The 15,219-nt window shown below is 42.1% G+C and overlaps 1 protein-coding gene across 1 annotated transcript in view; it reads left to right on the forward strand.

Annotated features, from left to right (window-relative positions):
- The window catches only part of LOC135514207 (stalled ribosome sensor GCN1-like), a 44,482-nt gene extending 31,411 nt beyond the window's left edge, over positions 1 to 13,071 (forward strand). The window contains exons 49-57 of the mRNA XM_064937507.1: positions 300 to 413; positions 536 to 766; positions 1,008 to 1,201; positions 1,350 to 1,464; positions 1,908 to 2,004; positions 2,211 to 2,359; positions 2,530 to 2,640; positions 12,004 to 12,225; positions 12,352 to 13,071. Of these exons, the coding sequence (XP_064793579.1) occupies positions 300 to 413; positions 536 to 766; positions 1,008 to 1,201; positions 1,350 to 1,464; positions 1,908 to 2,004; positions 2,211 to 2,359; positions 2,530 to 2,640; positions 12,004 to 12,225; positions 12,352 to 12,477 (1,359 nt within the window). The 3' untranslated portion in view covers positions 12,478 to 13,071. The remainder of the gene's footprint in view (positions 1 to 299; positions 414 to 535; positions 767 to 1,007; positions 1,202 to 1,349; positions 1,465 to 1,907; positions 2,005 to 2,210; positions 2,360 to 2,529; positions 2,641 to 12,003; positions 12,226 to 12,351) is intronic.
- The last annotated feature ends 2,148 nt before the right edge of the window (positions 13,072 to 15,219 follow it).

Consider the following 15,219-nt stretch of genomic DNA (forward strand, 5'->3'; position numbering starts at 1 on the left):
TTAACTGACTCCTGACTCCAATTAGCTTTTGGAGAAGTCATTATCCCAGGGGATCGCATACTTTTTTACAACCTACACTGTGAATGTTTAAATTATGTATTCAATATAGACATAACATTTGTGTTATTAGTTTAAGCACACGGTGTTGGTCCATTCTTGTGACTTGGATCAAGATCAGATCAAAAATGATGACAAATTTATGCAGAAATCCAGGTAATTCCAAAGGGTTCACACATTTTTTCTTGCCACTGTATGTATTGATGTGTGAGGTCATGTTAAACTCTAGTTTGTTTTTGTAGAAACTGGACGCTGGCAGCCAGCTAGCTCTGATTGACGACCTGCACAGAGACATCCGGTCAGTGGCAGTAGACGTTAAGGGTCAGCACCTGCCTGGGTTCTGTCTTCCCAAAAAGGTAGGCCTCTCTCTCCTCTTGACATGTACAGTCACATCCTCAAGCTGACTAGTTTTGATATATCTTTTGGCTCTCTCCTCTCCTCTAATTCTCTCTTATTCTCCTCTTTCTCTCTTCACCAGGGTGTGACCTGCATCCTGCCAGTGTTGAGGGAAGGAGTGTTGACAGGCAGTCCTGAGCAGAAAGAGGAGGCGGCCAAAGCGCTGGGAGGAGTCATCAAGCTGACCTCCTCTGAGGCCCTGCGACCGTCTGTGGTCAACATCACTGGACCGCTCATCCGTATCCTGGGAGACCGCTTTGCCTGGAGTGTGAAGACCTCTCTGCTAGAGACACTCACCCTGCTGCTGGCCAAGGTCAGTGTCTGCTGCTGATTCTGAGGTTAAAGGTTTCGTTTGGTAAGCACAAAATGGGAGACAGGTGAAACATTTTGAAATGTGGTTAATAAATTAAATAATCCAAAAATAAGATGTTTTTTTTTCTCAACGTTTTCCCATTTTGTGCTTACTAAACACAATCCTGTTGTTTCCTCCCTGCTGGAAGAATGGTTGGCATCTTGATCTGGTCCTGAACCTGTTGCTCTGCCCCTGTCTCCAGGTAGGCATAGCCCTGAAGCCCTTCCTGCCCCAGCTCCAGACCACCTTCCTTAAGGCTCTGCAGGACTCTAGCCGGGCGGTCAGGCTGAAGGCTGCTGAGGCCCTGGGCCAGCTGGTCTCCATCCACAGCAAGGTGGACCCCCTATTTACAGAGCAGCTCTCTGCCATCCACAATGCTGAGGACTCAGGAGTCAGGTATGCAAAACCAGAGAATTCTGGGTAACTGAGAAACACAATGTGAAGAGTAGTGATCAGTTCCATATAGGATTCCTCTCATTTAGGATTTTTTGGGGGATTGATTAGATTCAATCAATCAGCCTAGTGTTTTGCTCCCTTTTTTCAGGGAGACCATGCTACAAGCCTTACGATTCGTCATCCAGGGAGCAGGGTCAAAGGTTGACCCAGCCATCAGGAAAAACATCACCACCACATTGCTGAGTATGCTGGGTCATGATGAGGTATGTTTACAAGCAGATACACTGACTAAGCATGTGTGAATGCAACATATGTTTTTTAGGCAGTCTACTGATACCCCCCTCTGTCTCTCAATGGTAATTGCTAGAATTGAGTATAAAACTTTCCGTTTAATCTTGCTAGCTAAATATATTGTAGCCCTGCAATACTGAACCTGGCATAAGCATTTCGCTACACCCGCAATAACATCTGCTTACCCCGTGTATGTGACCAATAAGATTTGATTTGATAAGGACATATTCAGCTCCATGTTTCAATGAAAGGATCTTTCAGTGTGCTATGTTTAGTTTTTACCTCTGATCAAACTAGACTTCCGTCAGTCAAGGCAGGATGTGGCTTAATGAAAGGGGTTTTAGGCCTCCTTATCAGCCAGTGTGTATGAAAGCCTTGTATAGAATCATTTAGTTCTAACTTTGTGTGTGTGTAGGATGCTACACGCATGTCCTCAGCAGGTTGTTTAGGAGAGCTGTGTGCCTTCCTGTCTGAAGAGGATCTGAGGAGTGTGTTGCTCCAGCATGTCCTGGGTAAGAATTTACACTATCACACCATACTCTTCGCCCACGCACAGCCCATTATATAGAGCAAACATTCACACTTATGATAAAAGGTATTCACACATTGAATTTGCACGTTATAATATCTAACACTTAAATCTTGACTATCAAGACTATAATGTAGTAAGGAAAGACTTCTGTTTAATCTATGAAAAATGTTCCCGTTCTTCACCTAGCTGACATATCAGGAGTGGACTGGATGGTGCGTCATGGTCGCAGTATGACTCTGGCCATAGCAATCAAGTCTGCCCCTGAGCAGCTGTGTGTGGAGGAGTACAGTTCAACCTTGACGGAGGCCATCCTGGCCAGTGCCACCGCAGACAGGGTAGGAACTTCATACATCTGGTCAGATCTAAGTGGACACCGCTCCTTTTAGTTTACTCATTCTGTTCACCCAGACAGTGGAAGGATTGGCTCGTCAAGCACTTTTTCCCTTGCCAAACCATACCTCTTTCTCCTCTCTGACTGAACACTGTGCATGGTCGACTCCTCCAGATCCCCATAGCTACCAGTGGGATCAGAGCCATGGGCTACCTGATGAGACATCATCTCAGAACCGAGGAAGGAAGTGGCTCATCACAGCGCATCATCTCACAGTTTGTGAAGGTGAGGCAGGGGGGTACTTTCTCAGGAGTAATCTGTTACGTCACCTTTCCCCCGCCCCATTTACAAAGCACAAATCAAGCAAATAGACATACCCAAAAGTAACTGCAATTCATGTGTAATTACATGATTCTGACATGCCAAAACCTGGTATATTATGAGGTTATGAGATTGAGGAAATTATCAGAAGGTAGGAGTTATAGTTCAGAATACACAAGATCAAGCACACACTAACTTTTTTTATTTTGAAAGTCATCTTTCAATGACAAGCTATAAGTGAATTATTTATGCCCAGAGCTGGAAACACATCAGATGGCTTCCACAACATGTGAAAAATATCAGAAGAAATAAAATGGGTTTGATAGACCTAACAACTAGAAATGGGCAGATGTTATAGTAAGTGGTGTCAGGTGTGGTCATGTGACATTTGCAAGTGTCCCTAAACCTCTCCAAAGTGGCATATGTCTGTAAATTAGGTAATTCCAGTGCTATTACATATTTGCAATCACTAAATGCTATTTGTTCAGTATAAAAACACAATTTTTATCATATCTACCTCAATCAAACATTGTGGTGGTGTCATGGGGTATCCAGGGTACATTCAAGTGTCCTTTCAACCTCTCCAAAGTGTCCAAATGTGGTAATTGCACTATTTTTACACACTGGATGTACCTAAAAGCTATTGTTCACTATAACTAAGTTTCTACAACACCAACCTCAAACATTGTGGTGGTGTTGTGGTTCTTACAGGGGATATCTAAGTGTTTTTTTCAACCTCTCCAAAGTGCCTGAACGTTTAGCCTAGGCATATCCAACGTATTGGTCCCACATACAAATTAACTGTTTACAAAAACAATATAAAGCATCAGATATACAGTACCAGTCAAAAGTTTAGCACACCTACTCAGTCAATGGTTTTTCTTTATTTTGACTATTGTAGAATAATAGTGAAGACATCAAAACTATGAAATAACACATTAAGTAGCGACCCTTTGCCTTGACAGATTTGCACACTCTTGGATTTCTCTCAACCAGCTTCACCTGGAATGCTTTTACAACCGTCTTGAAGGAGTTCACACATTTGCTGAGCACTTGTTGGCTGCTTTTCTTTCACTCTGCAGTCCAACTCATCCCAAACCATCTCAATTGTGTTGAGGTCTGGTGATTGTGGAGACCAAGTCATCTGATGCAGCACTCCATCACTCTCCTTCTTGGTCAAATAGCCCTTACACAGCCTGGAGGTGTGTTGGGTCATTGTCCTGTTGAAAAATAAATGATAGTCCCACTAAGCTTCAAACCAGATGGGATGGTGTATCGCTGCAGTATTCTGTGGTAGCCATGCTGGTTAAGTGTGCCTTAAATTCTAAATATAATCACAGTGTTACCAGCAAAGCACCATCACCTCCATGCTTCACGGTGGGAACCACACATGCGGAGATCATCCGTTCACCTACTCTCCGTCTCACAAAGACAGAGGTTGGAACCAAAAATCTCAAATTTGGACTCATCAGACCAAAGGACAGATTTCCACTGTTCTGATGTCCATTACTTGTTTCTTGGCCCAAGCAAGTCTTCTTCTTATTAGTGCCCTTTAGTAGTGGTTTAATTGCAGCAATTTGACCATGAAGGCCTGATTCACACAGTCTCTTCCTCAATTATGTTGAGATGTCTGTTACTTAAACTCTGAAGCATTTTATTTGGGATGCAATTTCTGTAGCTGGGAGCTCTAATTAACTTCTCTCCAGCAGAGGTAACTCTGAGTCTTCCTTTCCTGTGGCGGTCCTCATGAGAGCCAGTTTCATTATAGCGCTTGATGGTTTTTGCAACTGCACTTGAAGAAACTTTCACAGTTCTTGACATTTTCATTTACTGAACTTCATGTCTTAAAGTAATGATGGACTATCTTTCCCTGCTTATTTGAGCTGTTCTTTCCATAATATGGACTTGGTCTTTTACCAAATAGGGCTATTCTGTATACCACCCCTACCATGTCACAACACAACTGATTGATTGGCTCAAATGCATTAAAAAGGAAAGAAATTCCACATTCACTTTTAACAAGGCACACCTGTTAATTGAAATGCATTCCAGGTGACTACCTCATGAAGCTGGTTGAGAGAATGCCAAGAGTGCGCAAAGCTGTCAAGGCAAAGGGTAGCTACTTTAAGAATCTCAATTATAAAATATATTTAACACTTTTTTGGTTACTACATGATACCATGTGTTATTTCATAGTTTTGATGTCTTCACTATTATAGTACAAATGAAGAAAAACCCTGGATTGAGTAGGTGTGTCCAAACTTTTGACTGGTGCTGTACATAAGACGTTTTTTAATATTTTTTTATCAAACACACTTGGTTACACACCTGTCCTTCACTAAGAAAGTTGCAAAAATAGAAATAAGCTGAACTATTTACAAATGGCATTCGTGTTCGTTTTATATCCCAGGTGTAGATGATTAGATTTCACTTTCACCGTAGCTTATGCATGTCGTTTTTATTTTATTTATTTCACCTTTATTTATTTAACCAGGTAGGCCAGTTGAGAACAGGTTCTCATTTACAACTGCGACCTGGCCAAGATAAAGCAAAGCAGTGTGACAAAAACAACACAGAGTTACACATGGAATAAACAGACGTACAGTCAATAACACAATAGAAATATCTATATACAGTGTGTGCAAATGTAGTAAGATTAGGAAGGTAAGGCAATAAATAAGTCATGATAGTCTTTGAAGCAGTCCCTCTCTGACAGGAAACAAAAAGCAAACTGGCCTTTCGGACAGCAGATCTGGCATTTAACCCCCCCCCCCGAGTATTTTGTGCAATTCTTGCAGTTCATCCTTTTGTCTTTTGGTATGTGTGTTGGATAGTGCCGCTCACCTTGAGTTGGGTGTCTTGTGATGGTCGTGAGGTTGCTTTGGGCCCCCAGAGAGGGGTTTGACCTTGTGCGTTGGCCTTCTACTTGTGGAGAGTGAAATGATTTACTGTAGCAATGTCCATAAAGTGGTACAAAAATAAGTATTATACCACTTCCTGGTCTTGTGGAGGACCTGGTAGTATCCTGGTAGTATCCTATCAGATAGGTTGACATCCCCCCATTCTGGCATTGTAGTTCTTCACAGGAATGAGGACATTCTTCCCTTTTCACCCTCCTTGAGACATGGTTGTTATTGCCTTATGCTGTGTGGTGAGCATGGTTACTTCCCTAGTGTCCTTCCATTTCACAAAAAGCAGCTTGGTAGTCCTGATCCAACCTATGGTCCTCCTCCGCTGTCTTTGTTATGTCGTTTACCTTGGTTTTGGGGAAACCGATTCTGTTAGGACGAATGGTGCCACAAGCCCCTATTTTCTCTCTCTCTTTTTTCAAGAGGTCTATGAAAAGTGGATGTAGAACTATCAGACGGGTGATTGACATAGCGGGGGGGGGTTGCTTGCTCTCAAACGTCATCTAAATCCTCTGCATCCTCCACTCTGAAGTACAGTTGACTAAATTTACTAAATGACATTACTGTAAAGTAAAAACACCAGTGACTCACATAGGTGTACTGCACACACACAATGCAAACAATAACACTTAAGAGAGAAAGGCAGAGGTGTCAACCACAAATGAACAATGGTCGTGAGAGTGCAGTGGCCTCAAGTTACAAGATGGCACGTAGAACAGCAAACAGTGAACTAATATAAAACATAGACAATAACTACTTTGGAATTATATAACATTGAAATGACTTATGTAGGCCTATGTAAACTAAATCCAAAGCACAAAAAGCAGATTACTTATAAAAAATGAAATGCAAACATTAAATTAGCTATATAAAGTAGAGGTCGACCGACTAATCGGCATTTCAAGTTTTCGTAACAATCGGTAATCAGCATTTTTGGATTTACATTGCACTCCACGAGGAAACTGCGTGGCAGGCTGACCACCTGTTACGCGAGTGCAGCAAGGAGCCAAAGTAAGTTGCTAGCTAGCATTAAACTTAACTTATAAAAAACTATCAATCTTAACATAATCACTAGTTAACTACACATGGTTGATGATATTACTAGTTTAACTAGCTTGTCCTGCATTGCAAATAATCAATGCGGTGCCTGTTAATTTATCATCAAATCACAGTCTACTTCGCCAAACGGGTGATGATTTAACAAGCGCATTCGCGAAAAAAGCACTGTCGTTGCACCAATGTACCTAACCATAAACATCAATGCCTTTCTTAAGAATTAATACACAAGTATATTTTTTAAACTTGCATATTTAGTTAAAAGAAATTCATGTTAGCAGGCAATATTAACTCGGGACATTGTGTCACTTCTCTTGCGATCTGTACAAGCAGAGTCAGGGTATATGCAGCAGTTTGACCCTCCTGGCTTGTTGCGAACTGTGTGAAGACCATTTCTTCCTTACAAAGACCATAATTCACTTTCCTGTGTTTGCCAGCAGCTTTTCGCAATGCTTGAAGCACAGCGCTGTTTATGACTTCAAGCTAATCAATTCCTGATATTAGGCTGGCAATACTATAGTGCCTAGAAGTACATCCAATAGTCAAAGGTATATGAAATACAAATGGTATAGAGAGAAAGTCCTATAATTCCTATAATAACCATAACCTAAACCTTCTTAAGTGGGAATATTGAAGACTCATGTTAAAAGGAACCACCAGCTTTCATATGTTCTCATGTTCTGAGCAAGGAATATATTAAACAGCTTTTTTACATGGCACATATTGCACTTTTACTTTCTTCTCCAACACTGTTTTTGCATTATTTAAACCAAATTGAACACGTTTCATTATTTATTTGAGACTAAATTGATGTATTATGTTAAGTTAAAATAAGTGTTCATTCAGTATGGTTGTAATATACACTGCTCAAAAAAATAAAGGGAACACATAAACAACACAATGTAACTCCAAGTCAATCACACTTCTGTGAAATCAAACTGTCCACTTAGGAAGCAACACTGATTGACAATAAATTGCACATGCTGTTGTGCAAATGGAATAGACAACAGGTGGAAATTATAGGCAATTAGCAAGACACCCCCAATAAAGGAGTGGTTCTGCGGGTGGGGACCACACACCACTTCTCAGTTCCTATGCTTCCTGGCTGATGTTTTGGTCACTTTTGAATGCTGGCGGTGCTTTCACTCTAGTGGTAGCATGAGACGGAGTCTACAACCCACACAAGTGGCTCAGGTAGTGCAGCTCATCCAGGATGGCACATCAATGCGAGCTGTGGCAAGAAGGTTTGCTGTGTCTGTCAGCGTAGTGTACAGAGCATGGAGGCGCTACCAGGAGACAGGCCAGTACATCAGGAGACGTGGAGGAGGCCGTAGGAGGGCAACAACCCAGCAGCAGGACCGCTACCTCCGCCTTTGTGCAAGGAGGAGCACTGCCAGAGCCCTGCAAAATGACCTCCAGCAGGCCACAAATGTGCATGTGTCTGCTCAAACGGTCAGAAACAGACTCCATGAGGGTGGTATGAGGGCCCGACGTCCACAGGTGGGGGTTGTGCTTACAGCCCAACACTGTGCAGGACGTTTGGCATTTGCCAGAGAACACCAAGATTGGCAAATTTGCCACTGGCGCCCTGTGCCCTTCACAGGTGAAAGCAGGTTCACACTGAGCACATGACAGAGTCTGGAGACGCCGTGGAGAACGTTCTGCTGCCTGCAACATCCTCCAGCATGACCGGTTTGGCGGTGGATCAGTCATGGTGTGGGGTGGCATTTCTTTGGGGGGCCACACAGCCCTCCATGTGCTCGCCAGAGGTAGCCTGACTACCATTAGGTACCGAGATGAGATCCTCATACCCCTTGTGAGACCATATGCTGGTGCGGTTGGCCCTGGGTTCCTCCTAATGCAAGACAATGCTAGACCTCATGTGGCTGGAGTGTGTCAGCAGTTCCTGCAAGAGGAAGGCATTGATGCTATGGACTGGCCTGACCGTTCCCCAGACCTGAATCCAATTGAGCACATCTGGGACATCATTTCTCGCTCCAACCACCAATGCCACGTTGCACCACAGACTGTCCAGGAGTTGGCGGATACTTTAGTCCAGGTCTGGGAGGAGATCCCTCAGGAGACCATCCGCCACCTCATCAGGAGCATGCCCAGGCGTTGTAGGGAGGTCATACAGGCACGTGGAGGCCACACACACTACTGAGCCTCATTTTGACTTGTTTTAAGGACATTACATCAAAGTTAGATCAGCCTGTAGTGTGGTTTTCCAACCTCTCTGGTACCAGTGGGACGGTAGCGTCCCACCTTGACAACAGCAAGTGAAATTGCAGGGCGCCAAATTCAAAACAACAGAAATCCCATAATTAAAATTCCTCAAACATATAAGTATTATACACCAATGTATAGATAGACTTCTTGTAAATCAAACCACAGTGTCCAATTTCAAAAAGGCTTTACGGCGAAAGCACACCAAACGATTATGTTAGGTCAGTGCCTAGTCACAGAAAACCATACAGCCATTTTCCAGCCAAGGAGAGGGCTCACAAAAGTCAGAAATAGCGATTAAGTTAATCACTAACCTTTGATGATCTTCATCAGATGGCACTCACAGGATAAATGTGTGTTTTGTTCGATAAAGTGAATCTTTATGTCCAAAAACCTCAGTTGAAGTTGGCGCGTTAGGAACAGTAATCAAACAAACATCCGGTGAAATTTCAGAGCCACATCAAATTACAGAAATACTCATCATAAACATTGATGAAAAATACAAGTTTTATACATAGGATTAAAGATAAACGTCTTTTTTGGGGAAAAATAACGTTCCCAAAGTAAACTGCCTATTTCTCAGGACCAGATGCTAGAATGTGCATATAATTGACAACTTAGGATAGAAAACACTCTAAAGTTTCCAAAACTGTAAAAATATTGTCTGAGTATAACAGAACTGATATTACAGGTGAAAGCCTAAGAAAAATCCAATCAGGAAGTGACTCATGTTTTTAAACCATTGTATTCCTATGCACCCCTATTGGCCATTGAAAGGGATATCAACCTGATTCCTTTTTCTACGTATTCCCGAAGGTGTCTACAGCATTTTGACGTAGATTCACGCCTTTATGTTGAAGAATGAGCGTAAATGACTACATTGCGTAAGTGGCCAGCTGAGGGCTCTCAGAGTGCTAGGCTATCGATAAACTTACACAAACGCTTGTCTTGCTTTGGCTGTAAAGCATGACTGCTTTGGCTGACAGGGTGATTAACAAAAGGCTAAGCTGTGTTTCACTATATTTCACTTGTGGTTTCATGAATACGAATATTTTCCTAGTAATATTTTTTGTCCGTTGCGCTATGCTAATTAGTGTAGTTGATGACAATTGTCCCGGATCCGGGATGGGTAGTTCCAAGAATTAAGAGGCTCCTCTGTCCTCCACTCGTTACCTGTATTAATGGCACCTGTTTGAACTTGTTATCAGTAAAAACGATACCTGTCCACAACCTCAAACAGTCACACTCCAAACTCCACTATGGCCAAGACCAAAGAGCTGTCAAAGGACACCAGAAACAAAATTGTAGACCTGCACCAGACTGGGAAGACTGAATCTGCAATAGGTAAGCAGCTTGGTTTGAAGAAATCAACTGTGGGAGCAATTATTAGGAAATGAAGGCATACAAGACCACTGATAATCTCCCTCGATCTGGGGCTCCACGCAAGATCTCACCCTGTGGGGTCAAAATGATCACAAGAACAGTGAGCAAAAATCCCAGAACCACACGGGGGGACCGAGTGAATGACCTGCTGGGACCAAAGTAACAAAGCCTACCATCAGTAACACACTACGTCGCCAGGGACTCAAATCCTGCAGTGCCAGACGTGTCCCCCTGCTTAAGCCAGTACATGTCCAGGCCCGTCTGAAGTTTGCTAGAGCGCATTTGGATGATCCAGAAGAAGATTGGGAGAATGTCATATGGTCAGATGAAACCAAAATATAACTTTTAGGTAAAAACTCAACTCGTTGTGTTTGGAGGACAAAGAATGCTGAGTTGCATCCAAAGAACACCATACCTACTGTGAAGCATGGGGGTGGAAACATCATGCTTTGAGGCTGTTTTTCTGCAAAGGGACCAGGACGACTGATCCGTGTAAAGGAAAGAATGAATGGTGCCATGTATCGTGAGATTTTGAGTGAAAACCTCCTTCCATCAGCAAGGGCATTGAAGATGAAACGTGGCTGGGTCTGTCAGCATGACAATGATCCCAAACACACCGCCTGGGCAACGAAAGAGTGGCTTCGTAAGAAGCATTTCAAGGTCCTGGAGTCTCCTGATCTCAACACCATAGAAAATCTTTGGAGGGAGTTGAAAGTCCGTGTTGCCCAGCAACAGCCCCAAAACATCACTGCTCTAGAGGAGATCTGCATGGAGGAATGGGTCAAAATACCAGCAACAGTGTGTGAAAACCTTGTGAAGACTTACAGAAAACGTTTGACCTCTGTCATTGCCAACAAAGGGTATATAACAAAGTATTGAGATAAACTTTTGTTATTGACCAAATACTTATTTTCCAACATAATTTGCAAATAAATTAATAAAAAATCCTACAATGTGATTTTCTGGATTTTTTTTTTCTAATTTTGTCTGTCATAGTTGAAGTGTACCTGTGATGAAAATTACAGGCCTCTCATCTTTTTAAGTGGGAGAACTTTCACAATTGGTGGCTGACTAAATACTTTTTTGCCCCACTGTATATACATATCCTAGCTTCCGGGCCTGAGTAGCAGGTAGTTTAATTTGAGCACGCTTTTCATCCAAAATTCCGAATGCTGCCACATAGATTTGTTCCTGCCAACCTGCGGATTCATTTCATTTCACCCCCCCCCCCCCCAACATTTGGTGAAAACGTTGTGTAAAATAAACATTTTTACTCTCTGGGCTGGTGGTCAATAATGGCAGGTCACAGGCAGACAAATAACACATCCTTATAATCTGTGGAGTCCCTGCTTTCGGTGGGTATCGACATATTCCGTGTTTTAGTTTATGCTTCACGATGCTAACCGCAATGTAGGTAGCAGCCATCTTGAAATTAGGTCATCGGCTCGGCCTGCCCTTATACATTCATATGCCCATATATGGTAGTAAGTCACAACAAATATTAAGGCACAGATCAACAACCAAGATTATCAGCTTTCTGCAGACACCCTGCTTTTGCAGATAGGGGCTACCATTCTCATACCAGACTGAATTGAATAAAATGCAATCTAATAGGGTCCCCAAATATGGGCACATTACATTTAAGAGGTTTAAGCACCGTGGCTGCATGGATATGGACAAATGTAAGAAATAAGAACACTGACAGTGCTTCTCTGACTTGTCAGTAACCTCTCCCCTGTCATTTCCCCTACAGTGTCTCCAGAACCAGTCCAGTGACATCAGGCTGGTGTCGGAGCGGGTGCTGTGGTGGGTGTTTAAAGACGAGGCCACGCCCTCCCTGGAGCCCGCCCTCATCAAGCCGCTGGTGAAGAGCCTGCTGGACAACACCAAGGACAAGAACACCAGCGTCAGAGCCCAGAGCGAACACACCATTGTCAGCCTGCTCCGACTGCGTCAGGGAGAGCAGACCATGCAAGTCAGTGACAAGCACACTTGCACAAATAAACAGTCTCAATACTCATTATAAAGAAAATAATACTTGGCCTGATGGATTTGAGTTGTGCGTGCATTCACAATACAATCTGTTATGTTTGTCTTTCAGAGCGTCAGTGCCATTCTTGACTCCGCTAGTAATGAGCTGCTGTCTGACTGTTACCGCCGCTCCCTGAAGAAGATCTCCAGCCTTCCAGACTCTAACGAAGAGATTGACGACACCATCCTCACGTGATGGACAGGATTGAACCCCGTTTTAAAAAATCCATACTGTTGCTCTTGTACTCAGAAAAGACCTCAACAGAAATCAAGAGAACCTTAGCTGTTATGTCTAACAAATACATACAACTATGGAGAGAACCCTCACACACGCATACATCCCGAATAACTCCATGTTATCCATGGACCAAGGATGAGTATGAACACTCACTTTCCTTCATATTCCCACTCTTTGGACAATTTCATTTCTTGTTTAAGTGGCTCTATAAACATTCATAACATTGGTTCTCTCTCACAAAGTGTAGGTAAAAGTCCTGTTAGCTCACTGCATAAAGAAAGTAATTTGTGCCAATTCCCTTTTGACATTTAAATGTGTATTCAATGTCCCTCTTATTTTATTGAATTTATTTAGAGTATCACTGACACCAGTAACAAAGCAGCAATTCAATTTATACCCCTGCTTTTCCGCTGTTTTATCCCTCTTTGTTTTTGTGTGTGTGAGAGTTGTGTGGGGAAAGCAACCAGTTATCTTTAGGATAAAGTTGATATTCTTATCAATATTAGTTGTAAAAAGAAATCAAATAAAACTTGATTTTATAATGGTTGACAATCTGAATTAACTTTATTATTTTTGGCACCCTGTCACTGAATTTGGCTTTTTGCCTTACATAAAATTTCAGTCAGTCCAGGGCCTGGTTTCCTAAACGCATCTTAAGGTTAAGTTAATCATTAGAATATTGTTCTAACGATAAACTTAACCAGAAGATGCTTTTGGGAAATCGGGCCCTGAGCAGGGGTGTCAAACTCATTCCATGGAGAGTCGAGTGTCTGCTGGTTTTTCCTTTCAATTAAGACCTAGACAACCTGGGTGAGGGGAGTTCCGTACAGATTAGTGACCTTCATTCATCAATCAAGCATAAGGGAGGAGCGAAAACCTGCAGACACCTAGCCCACCATGGAATGAGTTTGACACGTGGTGTAGAGTTATACGAATGGAAAAGTGCCAACCTGAAGAATCTACGAAACTGGGCCCTGGTCAAGGGTGTACGGTTATTCACCGAGGTAAAAACAGTTTCAGGTTGGATATTCACACTTTCAAACTTCAATACCTTTCAAACCACTTGAGCCACAGACTTAAAATAAGTGTCATGATGGAAAATTTGCACAGGTTTTATTTTCATGATTTCTATATTAATTTGCTTTCCAAAGCTAATAAACATTTGGAAATGTGAACAGCATTTTGTATTCCTAGTTGAATTAGTTAGGGAGCGTAAACAAAGTACCAACTTTTTTTACATTTGAATTTCAATAGCTCCTTGGTCATGTGACCTGACCAAGGTTCAGAATGTACACTCAGTGGGCCTACACATTGCACACCCTTTAGTTGGTCCATTTTCATCATGCACGTTTTACATGAATTTTTCAAACTTTCTCATTTCCATAGCTCATTGGTCATGTGACCTACTGGACTCAAAGAAGGTTCAGAATGTCCACTGACTTCCCCTTCTATATTGCACACCCTTTAGTGTGTCCTTTTTCATCTCACATGATTTTACATGAATTTTGTCAACTTTAGAATTTCAATAGCTCCTTGATCTTGTGACCTCCGACAAGGTTCAGAATGTACACTCAGTGGGCCTACACATTGCACACCCTTAAGTTTGTCCATTTTCATCTCACGTGATTATGGTGATGCCATTTGTTTCCCTTTCTGTGATGATTTCAGTCCTATTTGATGGTAGAGTTCATACTTCCCCTTTAGGATATGAAGGGGGCCATTCAATCTTTTCATGTTGATATCTGTAGAGGTACAGATGACCCTGAACATGTGGCAAAAGGAATTTAGAAAATTGCCTGCACAATTGCCTGCACAGAAGCAGAGTTAGAGCTTAACCTGTAAACCCATGTTATCCTTAGGGAGAAACTCGGATGTGTCAAACTGTATAAACTGGCGGGTGCAACAAGAATAACTCTGATGACCCCAGTTCTTTTTTGACTTCTTGGAAGACCAGGCCTTGGGGGGCGACCTGAGGCCGTCGGCCTATTTTAATAACACCCGCGGACGTCTAGTAAGGGGCCATCCATTTGCCATATGGAAATGTAAAAAATGCATGTAAAATCATGTGAGGGGGAAATGGACAAACTAAAGGATGTGCAATGTGTAGGCTCACTGAGTGTACATTCTGAACCGTGTTTGAGGTCAGTAGACCTCATGACCAAGGAGCTATTGAAATTCTAAAGTTGACTAAATTAATGTAAAATCGTGTGAGAGGAAAATTGACAAGCTAAAGGGTGTGCAATATAGAAGGGTCGTCAGTGGACATTCTGAACCTTGTTTGAGTCCAGTAGGTCACATGACCAAGTAGCTATTGAAATGTGTAAGTTTGAAAACTTCATGTAAAATCTCATGAGATGCAAATGAACAAAATAAAAGGGTGTGGAATATATAAATATTGTCAGTGGATATTCTGAAAGCAGTTTTAGGTCACATGACTGACTAGAGAGCGATTGACATTTGAAACTATGAAAAACAAAGAAAAATGATTGTAAAATCACCTGCGATTAAAATGGATAAATTTAAGGGTGTGCGATTATATATTGCTAGTGAGTGGGTGTTCTGTAAGTAGTTTGAGGGTTGTAGGTCACATGACCATGGAGCTATTGAAATTAAGAAAAATTGACAACAAATGTAAAATCGCATGAGATGAAAATGGACAAACTAAAGGCTACTCAGTGGATATTCTGAAAGTAATTTGAG

This window comes from Oncorhynchus masou, chromosome 25, assembly GCF_036934945.1.
Source record: "Oncorhynchus masou masou isolate Uvic2021 chromosome 25, UVic_Omas_1.1, whole genome shotgun sequence".
In the NCBI taxonomy this organism is placed as follows: Eukaryota; Metazoa; Chordata; class Actinopteri; order Salmoniformes; family Salmonidae; genus Oncorhynchus; species Oncorhynchus masou.